This window comes from Synchiropus splendidus, chromosome 19 (assembly GCF_027744825.2).
Source record: "Synchiropus splendidus isolate RoL2022-P1 chromosome 19, RoL_Sspl_1.0, whole genome shotgun sequence".
Taxonomy (NCBI): Eukaryota; Metazoa; Chordata; class Actinopteri; order Syngnathiformes; family Callionymidae; genus Synchiropus; species Synchiropus splendidus.
Genome location: NC_071352.1, coordinates 7,650,095 through 7,667,075, shown reverse-complemented (window position 1 = coordinate 7,667,075; position 16,981 = coordinate 7,650,095). Strand labels below are relative to the sequence as shown.

General features: G+C 45.0%; 1 protein-coding gene across 5 annotated transcripts in view; it reads left to right on the top strand.

The window, feature by feature from the left end:
* The first annotated feature begins 2,504 nt into the window (after positions 1-2,504).
* Positions 2,505-16,981, top strand: part of LOC128751672 (BAH and coiled-coil domain-containing protein 1) — a 63,127-nt gene continuing 48,650 nt past the window's right edge. For all 5 annotated transcript variants that reach the window (XM_053852884.1, XM_053852883.1, XM_053852882.1 and 2 more), the window contains exons 1-2: positions 2,505-2,738; positions 4,654-4,960. In XM_053852884.1, coding sequence (XP_053708859.1) covers positions 4,789-4,960 — 172 coding nt within the window. In that variant the 5' untranslated portion in view covers positions 2,505-2,738; positions 4,654-4,788. The remainder of the gene's footprint in view (positions 2,739-4,653; positions 4,961-16,981) is intronic.

The window sequence follows — 16,981 nt, the reverse complement described above, 5'->3', positions numbered from 1 at the left end:
ATGTGGTCTTAAAGAATTATTGAAAACAATAAATAACTGATATTGCTTTGGAATTTAGCTGCAATTTTACACACATTTAATGTGATTTCCAATGTGAGATGGCAGACATTGCTATAAATCCAAACTATTACTTGCACATTAATTGCGAAATAAAACCACAATTTCATGAAATAATACACCCTCCATTTATGACGAATACGCTGACACACAGGTTTATTTTTAATACGGTTCATTTCATGACGTAACCAGGTGTTATGTGGACCACAAAACAAGATGGCAGACGCCTCTTTGGAAAGGCGTTTTGAATTGCTAATACATGTATTGACCGGACTGTACATTGAGCAGGACGCGCTTTATTTGGGTCAAAGTGTTGGTTGTGAATGAAACATTTAGCGAAGACCAAAACATGTGGAGCTCGCGATTATGAAAACGCCTATTACACATATTGTTCTGTTGCAGCGTTTCCACCGTCGGATTCAGTCGGAGGCAACAGTTCGACTTCGGAGTCTTGACGCGAGTCTCGATCCTGATCTAGGACAAACCTCTGGAGTGAAACGGTCCGCGCAGAGTCTCTCCTTTACAGCGACGGCTCCGTCCTCAACAACCTCCCCTCGCTCCTCCTCGTCAACTACAGTGTTTCGCAAGTTTCTGCGATCGTTATCTAGCACGACCATCCGCGAACGCACCTTCATTATAGTGAATATCCAACATATCATTTCCCTCCGCAGTGATTCACGCTTGACTCGTATGGCTTCAGGGGCAATGGGGGTCCGCCTTTGGGGCGCCTGGAAACCGCCTCGTCTTATCCCCTTTCATCATCTAACTCGGGCCGCCTTGAAACCGTGCGGCCAGTTATTGCCTTTTTTTCAGCGGCTCCAATGCGGACTGGCCGACAGCCAATCAGAGCCTTGTTTACACTCTGACAATGCTTTGGCTCCGCGCCAGCCAATCGGTGAGGCGGACACTGGGAGTTGGTTTGTAAACATTTCGCATCGTGTAATAAGCGTAAGTCGGTTGTAATAACAGGACGTTCGCTCACACTGTAGCTTTGAGGTGTCACAAGATATTTGTGGGAAGTCGTTTTATCTATCTATCTATCTATCCGTCTATCTGTCTGTCTGTCTGTGTATATATAGTTTTTGTGATTTTTACAAAAAAACTAAAAAAAAAAAAAAAAAAAATTATATATATATATATATATATATATATATATATATATATATATATATACACACATCTAAATGGATTCAAGTTAAAAATAAAAGTACATTGCATTTTATTTCCTTATATACCTGTAGTATTTTTCTTGTGGGAGTCATGTTACCACTCGCCCATGCATTCTGAAGTAATCAGGGATCAATAAAAGCTCATACTTAGATCTTTTTCATTACATTTTCCTGCAAGGCTACTGCACTTGAGTATAAAAAAATGATTAAATGATGTCTGGCCTTTACAATATATATATTTTAGTCCTTCTGAATGAGTGTGTTTTTCATTCTCTCACACCTGTCACATGACCACCCACTCGGCTTTTGAGATATTTTATTGAAAAACATGCGGTATATATATATATATATATATATATATATATATATATATATATATATATATATATATATATATATATATATATATAATTAACTTCATGATGCCTATTTGCTTGTGTACTTCATGTATTTGTGGAGGTGTATTTGATTTATTTATTTATTTTTATTGATTTATTTTCCTGGATGTATGGAATAAATTAGGTTCTCTGCCGGATGCTTCTGGCAATATTAAGAGTCAACAACGTGCAAAGAGATTGTGTACTGGAGGACGTAGTGCAGACTGAGGACACAAGAGCAGGATGAGAGAGACGTGTTTTCAACTCAGTGTTTGTTGACATCTGTCACATAAGGAGATCCATCCGTTTTCCTTCAATAATCCGAGGTTGAGTCGCGGTGGCAGCGCTTGAAGTGAAGTGACCCAGAAACATTTTTTCAGGGAGAATACTGAAGTGTTCCAGGGAGTGTTTCCTAGGTCTGCCCCATGGTGTCCTCCCTGTTGAACATCTCAGTAGAAGTGAAAAGATGTTGGAAACACATTGTGAAGGGTCAGTGGTGGAGTCTCTCCTGGATGACTGAGCTTCAGACCTTATCTGTGACATAAACTTGTTTGCCATCCAAAACAGGTCAACAACAGCCAAAATGATGCCGACTAAAACACCAATGTATGTCTAATTGAAATCACCTCACGTTTGACAGGACGCATGATGCAATACGTCGTGTCTTTTAAAGCTGCAGTGAGGTCCATTGTGAGAGAGTCAGAACATCCAGGCGCTTTAAATCTGGCGCTTTTGTCTCTGTTTAGCATCGCCAGTCTGCTCTCCATTGGTCTTCGCCGCCAGCCAATCACAGCTCTCCAATCGCATGAACGTGCGGCGTTTCGGCCAATCACCGCGCGTGTTTACCCTGCTGGAGACGCGAGGTACGCAGTTGCACCGAGGGGGGGAGAAATCGCTGCTTGAAGATCCGAGCCGCGATCCAGCCAGGCCGGACGCCTCAGTGCCACAGCCTCCGTGGAGAGAACCAGCGGGCTCCAGCCTCGAAAAGGAATACACTGTCGCCTCATGCTGTAGTCCACTTCTTTTTTTAAATTTTTATTTCTATTTTAAATGGGCGTCGCACTTGGCCTGGCATCTTTTATCCCAGTGATTTGTGATTTTATTATTTATTGTTATGCACGGATTTAACATGCCAGTAAGTATTTTTTTTTAAATAATTTCCTCTTTTATGTTTCATTCAGTTAAAATCAGCATCGATATAGGTGACGATATATTTGTCCAATGTAAAAGGCTTCGTGACGAATTATTTAGTTTTGTAATTATAATTATTATTTTGTTATCATGCTACGCATATATGTGTGCGTCATAACAACCTCATATATTTGTGTTATTTGAGGTCTTGTCGCCGAAAAGCTATCAGAATGTTGAATAGAATAGATTCAAGTCATCGACGATTCTCTTTCAAAAAAGCTTTTTATTCTGTTCATTTGATCGTCGATTTACTTTATAACAACTGGGAATTATTGTTTTAAATTAGCGAAACCCGTTTGACCAGTAGATGAATTGCTCCGAATAAGAGATCGGCCGGAGCGAGGAGCGGTGGCTCGCCGCCTCGCTCCCCGGCCGAGGCGCACTCCGAGGCGGCCAGCGCTGTCGCGATCACCCGCTCCTCTCAACCCGCGCCACGTAATTTGATTTATTATCCGCCTTCCTGCTTTCAATTGGCTTCTGCAAATTGAACTCACAGCTACATAATCAATTGCATTAGCTTCGTGGATGTTATATTTTTAACGTGCTTTTTTTTCTCGCACAAATTTAACGAGACAATTCGCCGATTTCAGGCCAAATTGAAAACAGCGATCGCGCCACTATTAAACCCGACTGAATATATATTTTCGAACGGGAACACAGCTGCAGCCTCTCGCCAGGCTCGTAAAGGTGAAAATGAGTTCTATTCCAGGGTTGTTACCGGACATGTAGAGGGGGCTTGAATGCAACAGCATGGCGAGGTAATGGCTGCCTGCACAGCTCCCAGTGTGGAGACAAAGGCAGCGGCAGTGACGGGCAGCCATTCACCTTCACAGTCCACAGACCTCTCTGTCCCCGGCACTGGACCGGTCTACACCGGCCCCCAAACAGCAATATAACAAACATGAAGTCCAAAAAAACACGTGCAGCTTCTTCAGCATGGTTTATTGTGTGCTGTACTCGTCCTATATTTTCATATTAACGTCACTTAATTCAGGATATTTTCCAAGTTTGATAAATGGAACCATAATTTTGCATTCAAATCCTAATACAATTTACTGTTATTTAAATATTTCCAACAGTGTTTAATACATTTAACAACTGATGTACACATCAAAAGGAATAAAAAAAGCTCACATGCATATTATTCGCTAAATAAATACAGTTTATTTTTATTGTGCTATTATTTTATATACATCTATATTGCAGTATTCTGCCACTTTATATTGTTCTTATTGGAATGAGCTAATTCTATATTTCTTAATTTTTAGGTTTGAAGTGTTTTTTGAATTTTACAAGAAGGGAATGCATTTACTACTCTTTTTGGTGACTTGACCTGATATAGGTCACGCAGATGGAGGCAGTGAGAGTGCCGTTATTCACACACACTACAATATTAAAATAATCAATCGGTGTGTGAGAATGATAATGAAATTTGCATTTTAGCGTCACACCGTTGCAGAAACGTGACGGGCAAACGTCAGCATCAGATGGAGACAATGGCACGGAGGCACCTTGAGCTCCATCCTGTCACATCATCATCCTTTCATTCAAACGTTATTACGTTGCACCTCGGTGAGGGACAGCTGCCATTTTGCTGCTTAGATGAACTGCTATGAATTAAACGAGACGTGGACGCGCGTGTGTGAGGAGGCAGTTTTCCATCTATGATGTATATCGGGCCCTGCTGATCAATACAGATTCACAGGCTCCTTGAACGCCTCACTGGACGAGGCTGCGATGCGCACTTTATACTTGAAATAAACATCAAACTGCGGTTGTTATTTTCAGCAGGATTCATTTGGGAGACGCTTTTTTTTTCAATGCTCGATTATGACAAATGGCTTTTCTTGCTCTGACAGAAAAGATGATCGGGGGGAACGTTTCCTGCCGGACGAGAAGCCTGAATGCAACACGCACGTCTGAAGAAACGGATTACTATTTGGACTGTATTTGATTAGCCCGTCCGGATTTGGGATTACTCGACATTTTGCGGAATGGAAGGACGGGATTTCGCTGCTCCGGCCCACCTTCTGTCAGAGCGGGGCGCCTTGGTGCACCGAGCTGCCTCTCGGATCGCGCCCTCCGGCCACAGCTCAGTGCAGCACGCCGGTCACTTCCCGCCGGGGAAATATTACCCCTCACACATACCGATGGCTCCACACTCAGGTCAGTGCTTCACCGACTCACACGTCAAACACCCTTTGTTGCGTTGTCTGTGCACACAATGCACAAACGAGCCTCGTCTATATAAAGACAACTGTTTAATACTGACCTCAAATGGATACATTTCACATTAAAAATAATGAATAAATAGAGGAATATGTGACATATGCGCTCATTTTTATTCAAATAAAAATTTATTCCGACCCATATGATCACAATTGAAGCTCTTATAAATAATTGAAAGGCACCAATTGGAAAAAAAAAAGTATTTTTCCACGTTGATTTGATGAAAGCGCACTGGCTTCCCTGCTGACCGTGGAGCTGAATTCCGAATGAGGCTGTGTGACTCCACGTCAAACTGATTTCACTCATGTCCTCACCTCACTAACACCACCATCCATCCCCAGAGCCGTGCAGGACTTAGAAACAGGATGAGGCGGTTTCTGTGTGTGTGTTACAGTTGAATGTATGGCAGCTGTAGGAAGACCACTGGCAACCTGCCTGCTATATTTGGCTTCAAAGTGCCGGGGTGCAAATGTGTCGAAGGTGCATGCATCGGGTTTAACAAGTGAGTGGAAGATATAATGGGGCCTGAGCACCATTTAAGGCTTTTTAACAATTTCATGTACAGCTGAAATGTTGTGTTTTTGTCAGTGCAGTTCTCTGTCTCCACACAACACTTCACCCCCTCCCCGTCAACATGGAGACCGACCCTCCAAATGTCATCACTGTCCAATGAGCAGCACAGGTGGTTTATTGTTCTTCCCACTCCTGTCAGGAAAACACGTGAGCGGCGAGAGAAATCTCATATCCGCAAGATTGAGGGAAATTAATGAAAATCCCCTCATTGAGATGCATCTGATTAAAGCGAATATGAAAGATAATTTCTCATAAATGCCGGGATTATTTTCTATTCCAAGGCACCTTTTTTTTTTTTAATTTATTTATTTTTTTATTCGCCTTGAATAACTTACTAAGCGATTTTAACACAGGGGAATAACAAAGAGAGATTTATTTAGATGTCATTTAATTATACTAATTATTCATTTTAAATCACTTTCCTGTTCAGGAGCTGTCGAGGTTGTGTGTCGGTGGCGCGACCAAATTGGCTGACGACTGTTGTTCGTCTTGGCAGGCCGGGTCATTAGTGTCCCTTCAGATGTCCTGTGTGCTGGAGACATTAGCACAAGTGAACATGTTGTTTGTCGAGTGCGTTGGATCCCTTCAGTGGCTCGGCACTTTCCCCCCGGGGACTAACTTGCACACTGGTTCACATGAATAGTTTACACTGAGGATGAATATTTCAGGGTTGATGTGAAAACGCGTTCTGAAGCAGGTTTCTGATGTGGCTCGTCTTTGACTTTGCGGAGGTCTTTCCCTGTGAGTGCACCTTTCAACTTGGCTGCCAAAAAAAAGCAGCACCCCTGTGGCATTGTTCTCAGCATGCTCTTGTGCTTTTAACAATTTATTCCCTATTAATTTCTGTTGCTGGGTGTCAGCCATTGTCGCTCAGTGTGCATTTGCTGCTGTCCATCCTCGAGTCACTCCTTTTATTGTGCAGGTCAGGTGTGTGGGGGGGTTGTTTTTGTTGCGTCACCACCCATTTTGGTGCCATTAAAACAACTCCCCAGACAAACAAAACTGTAATCTAATGTGCTTTCATTTGGACAGTTCATTTACAAGGTCGTTGAAGTAGTAATTTTATCTTGTGTTGGCTGGAGTGCAAACTTGGAGAGGGTCTGCACTTGGCTGCGAGGCCAGGATTCATCTGATAGTGTCAGAGCGGGAGACGCCGAGGAGCTGTCTTTACTGCTGGCATTTACGGCGGCAGGCTCGTCTTTCAGCCATATTGTTCTGATCACGACTGAGGTGTGGTTGTGTGAAAGCAGTGGGGGGGCGAGGGGGGATCTTTTCTAAACACCCCATGTAATCAGAGGTCACGTTTATGTCTCACTCGTACAGCCTCCCCTTCCTTCACAGCTCCTCTGCCTTCCCTGTTCCGAGCGCTGTCCTGCCTGTCTCTGCTCCTCTCGGTTTCCCCCTCTCCCTTCGAGCAGGAAGACCCTTGTGTCTGGGAAGCAGTGGTCTTCCTGCCACTTGTGCTTCGGCCACCCTCCCCTCCGCCGGGCCATTGTTGCAGACCCCAGCTTTGTGTGTGTTTTACGGCTGCTGTTAAAGATAAAAAACAGTCCCTTCCACCCTCTTTATTGTTTTCTGGTAGGATGTCCCTGTCATTCCCTGGGTTTTTATGTCCTCGCTAGATGTCCAAGCAGCTTCCCCCTTCAAAGGTTAGACCTTCTACCTCCCCTCTCCCATTTTTTTTCCTAAAGGGAAATAAATAACTTTACAGGGACTTTTATTGAACGTCTCATTGCTGGAGTATCCCATGGGTCTGCAGTTGTTAGGGCGACGCTTCAAAGACAAACACAGGTGCTCGGTGGAGTTATCGGTGGGCTGGTTACAACCAGGTTCTTTAAAAGAATAAAGCGACAGTGAGTGTTTCCGGGACAGGCGGCTTCTTGTTGGTTGGCCTTGAATCTCCTCCATTGTTGGCACTCCCTTCTCCTGTTTGGGCTATTGATCCTCAGAAGAATATTAATTCAGACACTATTTAATTTATCTAACGCTTCTGACATGTGAAGATTTAAATAAACAAGTCTGAATGAAGGCTAAATTCCTTTCCTTCTGGCCTTGTGCGTCGTGTTCTTGCTTATTTCATCTTCCCCTAACACAGTGAGAACCTTGGCGTCTTATCAGGTTTGTTGTTGGACCCCATGTCAAAGAAATCCCTGACAAAATAGAGGCGTCACTTGGCGTTCCACACCTGGACAAATTAACATCTGGCCTGGTCTCCCGCCCATCTGTCACCTATCCACAGGTGGTGGCTCCAGTGACCTGACGCCGCGGTTGAACTGCCAGGGATTGAAATGTTTAATATTTTCATTCACTAGTTGGTAGTTTCAGGTGAAAACCTTGGTCCAATTTGGCCAAAACAAAAATGATAACAGCGAAAACCTCTTATGGACACATTACTTCCCGCCAAAATAAAACTTTCTTTGCTTCACAGATTCCTTGCTTTTATTGCCTCTATATACATTTTAAGAAATCAAATTGATAAAAAAATGCATTTGTCGGCCTTAGATTTAGGTGATCAATTCTAAGTATTGTGCCATAAGTGGTGGGTTTAAACCCATTGGTATAAGCTGGTTGCTCTATATTCCAAAATGGCCGCTTTAATAAGATCTTTCTCTTTAGCTTTTAATTCAAATGAATGCTGCCTTCAGGTGAAACCGAGAGGTTTTTCCCCGAATTTCCCCCAATGGAGAGTTGACGTCGTACCACAGCGAAATTTTCAGTTTCCACAGGGAACGAGGAAGCCCAGCGGAGTAGTTGCTATCAACTCGATCACGCGAGAATCGTCAATCCCGCCGTACTTCACAGATTCATAGAGGTGATGTCTTTGTGACGAGTGTCATAAAGAATAGGCCAACGCTCGACCAACAAAATGAATGATTTGTCATAGCCATGACGTCATGAAAGTGACTGCTTCGGAGTCATGTTCGCTGGTCATGACGTAATGTTCACCCAACGTCTATACTGAGTGTTTGATTATGAAAATGACCCAAAATCACATTGTGTTTCACCGGCTCCTATTTGAACAATTCTCTTCACTGCGTAACTCTGTAAAAATAGAACTGAAATAGAGCTGAAGTGGAAATCAACAAATTCAAAACAATTTATTCTTTTTGAAAAATACTGCTTACGCGCTGCTAACGGACTTCACTGCAGGACTATACCTTAAAAGTGGACCATGTACTGGCGCTACTGTTGATCAGCTTCTTTTCCAGTGATTGTGCCAGTCCTGTGGAGAAGGTTTACAGTAAGTTGAGGTAGGGAAAAAGTGGAGGGAAGGTAAGAGGATTTTGGCTGGTGAGTGGCTTTGCTGTCTCACAGAGTCTGGTTCTTCAAACAAACTGCCACCCACATTACACCGAGTGGCATGGTGCCACAGAGCCCTGGCCTCAAGCGCGGGGCGTGTACACGGGACAGGCACAAAGGAGTAGCACGGGTGAGAACGGCGGGCAGGGTAGTACCTTCTTGTATCAGCTTTCACAGCGAGTCACATTTCAAAACCTTCTCATTTATTTTTACAGCCAATATAAGGAAGGGAGTGATAAGAATCCACCTTGGCTATAAAAGTCTTTTTGTTCACCTCACACGATGAAGATGAAACCCCCGGTAAAGAGAGACTTGGACTGAAAATCTACGCTCCTGAGTTTGAATAGACAGAAATGTTAAGTCAGAGTCAACAAGTAATGTTTAGTCTGTATCCCGATCTGGTCCATGCTCTTTTCCCCATTTCTTTCCATCCATCGCCCCCCCCCCACCCCACCTTCTTTCAGTATCAGGCTACTTCTCATGAGGCGGCCCACCTCGGTCGTATTGCATGCGACAGCTGTTGGACATTATTAACGGCTCAAGCAGAAAATCCAGATTACTTGTTTTTTAATTTCAGTTTTATTATTGTAATCGCCCAGGCCCCGGAACAAAAAAAGAGCCGTTGCCCCATTGTCGTCAGCAGATTTGCAGCCAGTGACAATGCTGCGTGAGCCTCGGCGTGCAAGGGTGTGTGTGCTTGTGTTTGGGTGGGTGGGTTTGGCATGGCTGCGTGCGTGCTGACTGCGCTCTCCAGACAGCCCCCGCCAGAGCCCAGGCACCCCGTGGTTGGCTGGGAGGATGAGACAGGTGCATTGTTAACCCTCTAACGTCTGAGTCTGTCCTGGCTGGATGGGCTACGCCGTCGGTTTCCGTGCTTATGGTGCAGTGGCATGCTTTTGCTGGATTTGAAATCTTCAGCGGTCCTCAGCTGTGTTTCTAATACCTAACAATTTACTCTCATTTTTCTCATTCAACCAAAGTCATAAAAATAGATACGTAGCCTCACTGTGAGCATATATGTCATATCAATATTTGTTTGGGCAGCATCTCTTGAAATCTATTTGTCAATTTGCCTCTTCTATAGTAAACTACAGAGCATTATTACTCCTAAGGTCTGATGCTTGTGAAGTGGACTTTTGGGCCCAAAGTTGACGCAGAAGTTCTGCGTTGCATGTGGACACATTAGGTCAGTTGAATCCTGCGGTGAGTGTGAGGACAATCACAAGCTCTAACTGGTACTCCACTTGTCAGGAATGGACTATACACGTAACATCTGATTTACGACCTGCTCGACGTAAGTCAGATGTTACTTGTATGCAGACGATAAAGACGATATTTCTCTTTATTTTGGGCTTGTATTTGCCTTGACACAAAAATCTGAATCCCTCTTAGTAGACATTTGAACACAACAAAAGATACTTTTATTTATTCATAGCGGAAATGCGCATGCCCTTTTTAAGGCACATTCCACAGGCGGACACCAGTGAGTGGGATTTTAGCTAGGAGGGCGTCTGGGCGTCTGCAAAACATGAAAAAATGGACGCCGAGGCTGCCAAGCTACGGTCGATAATGTGGGCGTCCCTTTCGTCATGTTTTGCAGACGCCCAGACGCCCCCCTAGCTAAAAGCCTGCCAGTGAGCCAGCTAGCTTTTTACTCGAAAAAAATCTAAGTGGAAGTTAGTGCTATACTGACGTTGGAAAATACTGTTGCGTCCTATACTGACACCAAAGGCAGCCTTCAGCATTGTGTGTTTGTTGATGCATTAGGCTCCACCCGCCGCGGCATATCCTGATGCGATAGGGAGGGTTGTGGCTCTCAACCAAAGGAAAACATGGCAAAGGCACATGGGCCATTGCCCATTTTAAAAGTTTAAAATATAGAAAATTGCAGTGGTTTGGGGGTTACTGTATAGCAGTAGCAGTATAGCTAGTAGTGCAGAGGTGTTCTCCACTATCTGCCACAAAACAGAATTAAATGGGGAAACTATTTTGGAGGCGTGACAGTGTGTGAAGGGCATCTCTAAAATATACCCAAATTGAGCCTCGTACCCGATTTCTTTCATCCATTTCACATGGATACCTCAAAGGAGAAGATTAAAATGATGTCATGACTTTCCCAAATTCCATAATAAGGAGTCCTTCACTTTCCTTTCCAAGACGCGTCTTTAGTTTAGCATGTTCTTGAAATAAAAACGTGGCACTGAGAGAACAGATTCCAAATTTCAATAAAAGCTGAAGGAAAACCTGTTTACTGATGGTTAATGCATAAGGTTGGTGGTCTCCAGTTTTGGCTCGGCATTATCATTATCCATAAGGATGGAATTTGATGGTATGCCGAATACGGACTCGTCTGAAAAACAGATAAACTCAAATAATAGGCCAAAGATTCGCCGACTGTCAGTGGGAACAGCGGGCGGTGGTGACACACGGTACCAAACAATGAGGTGCGGCGCATAATATATGCAGAGATTTGCCATTAAATATACATGCAGTATGCCTCTCAACAATGTGTCAGCCCTTTCGTGAGAAAACAAAGATTAGCATCAGGAATTCCATTTTAATAAGTCTCCCGGGACTAGCCAGCCAGCTGCCAACTCCTCGGTCCAATGGGACTTGTTGCTTTCTCTCTGTCATTTTCTTCCATGACTTTCCTCCTGGTATTGATCAGAACTGAACAACCATCCAGCTTCCCCTAATGAGGACCTCAAATTATTGTACGTCCTAGTGCTGCAACATCTGCGTTATGCTCTGCAATGCAGCCGCATCCATGCGAGTTTTGGTGCAGACACATGTTGAACATTGTACAGAAGCGTCCTTTCATGAGGCACTTTTTGTCTCTCTCCTGCCAGTTGTGACCACTAGGCTACACTGCCTCCTCTCTGTATAGCAGCGCACTGTATGTCCTCAGGATGTGGGGCAAATGACTGGCTCCTCGGTAACAGATGTGTGTTTGTCTGCCGGAGCTGCATGCATTAGCTCTCTCGCCATGCTCGGCCACTGACCTTCCCTCCGGTGGACGTGAGGAGGCGGGTGCCGGGGTGGGTTTCCGCGGGAATCGAGTGAGGAGCGATCACAAGAGTGAGCGCTGCCATACTGCTGCATTGCGAGAACACACGAACATAATACGCACTCTTGATTCCCAGGGGCCCATGGGGCCAGTGGGACGGCTCAAACGTCTGAATCATCTGTTTACATCTAATTATAGATCCATGACTATTTCTGCATCCTCCGTCTTTTTAAAAATATTCTTACGAGATAAATGGGAAGGGAATGTGTGTGTGTACGAGTCAAAGGGGCGAAGGGAGGGGGCACGGCTTTGACAAGCGTTTTCTCACAATGGTAAGTGGTTATCTCATTCCCTCACAGTCTGCGCGCTTCCCATACAGTCCAAGAGGAGGCGGCGAGGGAGGGGTGTGTGTGTGTGTGTGCGCGTAATGTACATCAGCCTTGTCATCAGCGTGGAACATGAAAGTGCAAAATCACAAGACGCAGCTCGACAGCGAGGCAATTCATTGTTGCCATTTGCTGCAGCGATGTCTTCACTTGCATCAATAACAAGAAAGTAGCTTGAATTCTCCTTCCGTCAGGGGTCTGGCTTTGACCCGGCGGATGGTGCGGCCCGTCACATCTGTCAAAACAGAGACAGATGAGTTCACATTCTGAATAACATGTGTGTTTAGACTCACCATTCTTATCGGGCCGCGCTTGAGCAAGTGTTTATTGTTATAACGGATGGAATCTAAGGGCTTGAAATGCGCCACTCTGATTGGTCAGTCCAGAGTTGGACAATCTATTGCTCAACTTTTATGTCAACTCAGGCTTTTAGCTAGGAGGGCGTCTGGACGTCTGCAAAACATGAGGCCAGATGCAGATCTGGTGGCCCAGCTACGGTCGAGAATCGGGCGTCCATTTTGTCATGTTTTGCAAAGGCCCAGACGCCCTCCTAGCTAAAAGCCTGTGTCAACCCCAAGGTCCCTGGTAGAAATAAGTCATCACAAAAGTATCTACCATTCATGGTCTCAAAACTGCAAGTATGATTCATGCCTTCATTCCTGTTGGAAGCCGGGGTGGTTGACATGTGTCTTGCAGCTGGATGAGTCGTGACTCACACTATTGAACTTTGGGTTTCCATGTCTTCGTCACAGACATTCAGCAGCAACAGCCACTCGGTTACTGAATATCTGCATTTGTTCTAGCCAGAACTGGCCAAGGTTTGGCCCTTGACTGTCTTCATGCAGCCCTCAAGAGGTCGAAGTAAAACTTAAACACTGAAGAAATGTTTCTGACGATTTTTTACTTTATTATTTTTGCCAGGTTTTCTCCTTCACTGGCTTCGCTGCTGCTTCTTGTTTTTGGGCTCTATAATCCTATGGCCACCTGCAGTGAGTGATTTTTTAAAAGGTGAAATCTATTGATCAAGGGTAAAACATCACAGTGTGGGTGTGTCTGAGCTGCTTGGAGATATGCGCTCTCTTGAATGTCAAGAGGTACCATGAGAGACAATACAAGTGACATCCGACTTACGACTGGGATCAGTTCGACCAACCGGTCGTAAGACAGATTGGACTTAAGTTGAACGCCATTCAAAATAGCCGACGCGAGGGTTATAGGTGCTACTGTAGTGGTAGATGGCTGTGTGAGAGTGAGATGCTGGGATACTCTGCTGCTGTAACTGTTGTACGCGTTGCCAGGCTGCTACATGCTGCGGTGACAGACATTGAATAAAAAAAAAAACAAAAAGCGCCTGCTGTCCGTGGTCGTGAGTACGGGTGGACGTAAGATGGATGTTACTTATATATGGCGATCCCAGTGGCACCATGAATGCATCACAGTTGGTTCAGGGTTTTGTTTTGCTATGCTTCCTGCCGGTCCAATGGCGACCACTGCACGACTATGGAGAGTGTCCAAATACCCTGGCTGCATGGGTCCATAGTGGTCACGCTCCAAAGTTGCCTGGGGGATCTTGGATCCTTTCCTTCTGGTATTTTCTCCCAGTCCTTGCACGTGTTTGTTTATCTGTAACCGCAGCTTTCTGAATGTTTGGTAGTTAATCTTCCGCCCTGGTGGCTGATCTCCAACTGTGGTTCATTTGTAACCGACAGTCATGCAGTGGGGCGGTGGTAGGTAGCGGATGGTCACTCGTCACCTGGGGAGGCCAGGTTTTGGCGGCAAGGGCTGTTGCCTCATGCAGGTGTCTTCACAAAGATCCCCCTCAGGCGAAGAGTCTGCAGGATATAACCCGAGCCAGGTGCTCCCCACCCTGTATCCAAATACAAAAACCACAACATCATGGAAATGTGTGCTCGCACAAACTCCCACTCCGCCTCCTTTATTCTTGAGCATGGCAGGTAAATTAATTGGCTGTGTGTACGTTGGCTATACGTGGAGATAAAGGTGCGCTGTCTGGCTGAGGCGTAGCGTAACGGCCATAATGATGGCTCTATTGTGTTGATGTTGAGGGGGGTAGTTAGCGGCGCAGCTAGTGGGGGCCTCGCTGGAGGGCTGGGTGTCCTCTGATTAATGGCGGGGAATGCTTTGAAGTGACACCTAAGTACGGCAGCTCAGAGGCGACCAGCGTCGGTGGAGTCCCCTCTTGCTCGGTGTTCATTAGCTAACAGGATGACATCACCAGCCTCTATTCACTCACCTGTCTTGGAGCGCTTGTTTCGCCTCCTATATTTTTCGCGTTCTTACACTCTATTGCAGGGGTCGAGCAGTCAGAGGCTGAGAGCCACACTGTTTTACTGTGCTGCTGAAAAGAGCCACATCCTACACATATGTAAGGCTCACCTGAACAGCTGGTCATGTGACTTAGCGGCAGTATAGCGGTTAAAGCACATCCCTGTGTGTCACATGGTTGCTGGTTCGCATCCGGCATGCGTCTCTTCTGCGTGTATTTTTAAAATTCATACATTTTACCGCGATCCTCCTCCAAATATCAAGCGGCGTAGATAGAAATGTGTGCGCCATTTTTTTTTTTTTTTTTTTTTTAGCGTGGCCCCTGGTCGATGTGTGTGAGCGACGCTGCAGACTGGAGCGTCTCATCTTCACTCCACTGAATTAAACTGGCCTTACCATGATCAACAATGAATAATAGGTGAAACACATGCCATACGTTTAGTTAGGGATGACAACGTGAAACGTGGAACTAAGTCATGTATATCGCGTGGATTGTGGATCTGATGAGGCTCCCAGTCTTGGGACTGAAACTCACATCGACCTTATGTCGCAAAGTTAAACGTAAAGTCTTTGAACAATATTTCGACATTTCCTGTGTAAACAGTCATCTCAAAAGCAACTTGACCAAAATGGCAGCCAGTTCGGCGACTCATTTGGTGAAGCGCTGCATGAAACTGGGGAAACTCGGGAACCAAGGGTTGGCCAGGTCTGTGCTATTGTAAGTAGTATTTATCAGGCACAACAAATAGTTTAGCTCTAGCTGTGAGAGATGTACAGTTTATTTTGCCGCCCCCCCGCCCCACTACACATTCAGGTTTCTTAAGCACTTGTGGGAATAGTGCAATGCAAGCGGGACGTGTCCGGGTCTACCACCAGGATCCACGTTGATCCCCACCCCTGACAGACAAGCTACAGCTGAGTGGCCGCGGCAGCAGGGTTGGGTCTGTCAGCTGTTGGAGTAAAGTAAACTATTAGTGGTGGGAGAAGGCGGCGTTTCCAGAGAAGAATCCGCACCGCTTCTAATTGCTCTGCTATGATTACATGCTGACTAATGCACTGACAGACCTCTCACTTGGCTGCCTCTCACAACGCTGCTGAAATGGCTGAATGCCTTTTGGTTACACGGCGTAATGGGAGGGTGTGTAGATGCATGTGTGTTTTTGCAGAGTGGGTGGCTGCTTTTGTGGATCCGTGATTAAACTGGCTTTTATGAGTGTTTTTTTTTGTTTTTTTTTTACCATGTTTTCTCAAGTTATTCATTTTGCTTGTCTGCTCGCATGTGCATGTTTTTTTGTGCGATAACTCCGCCGCTTGTTTCTTGAGTGGCTGTCATTATTTGTAGTGGAGGCAACTTTTCTTTCCTAATGAAAACTCAGCTGCCTGTGAACGGTACGCGTGAAATGTGTGCGAGGGGTCTTGTGTGCGCGCACGCATCTGTTGTATTTGTGGGCCCACAGGAAAGAGCAATCAAAGACGCTGTGTGCTGTGTGGTGAAGTGCTGGTGGAAAAGAGGGGAGCGAGGGAGCGGAGTGGCAGGCAGCTGAGAGGGCAGCGTGTGGGGGTGGACAAGGGGGCTGATGCAGGTGCCGAATTCTGCCGCAGCCCTCGGCGACTGACATTCTTTTTCCCAATGCACACACATGTTAGGAGATTATGCAGATCCATCTGCTTCAATTACGACAAGCGTAATGCCAACTGACGTCTCAAAAAAATGTGCAGCTCTGCTCCATTTCCGCCTCATTTCATGGCTTCACTTTAGTTTTTACCTTTTATTTTCAGCGAAGTACGTAGATTTATTCAACACAAATGATTCTTATGTCATATTTCTTTCAGCTCAATGCGTCTCTGACACCGCGAGTGTCATTGAGATTTTCCATTTTTACTGCTTATTCCCATAACATTGGTTCATGGGGGGGGTCACCAGTTATTTGCGAGTCTTCACCAAGCTTAACATGGGCAGAACTTTGATGCTTAATGGGGCAGGGAATTGAGGCGAGCGCAAAGCTATTATGAAATTAATCAAATTTTCTGATGAAAGGGACACAATTTCTTTGCCTGGACTGTGTGTTGTGTTGAGTTGTAGGAGTAAACTGAACTTGTTTTTTCGATTCGTCGACCCTCTGAAAACCTTGGAATGCGCAACCTTTTAGTGGAAATTGTTGTGATTTAAGTAGATTTCTTTCCCCAGAAACTCAAAATGAGAAATAATCATTTGGTATGAAGGGTGATTTTTGGCAGGCCATGATATTTTGCTCTATTACATAATAATAACTGCTGTAATTCAAGACTTTGAAGTTATTTACGTTGTCTATTGTTAGTAGTTACTACATTTTGTTGGCTATAAACTAGCATCATCTCTACCCGGTAAAGGTGTGGCAATTGAATCCCCTTATGACTGAAAGAAAT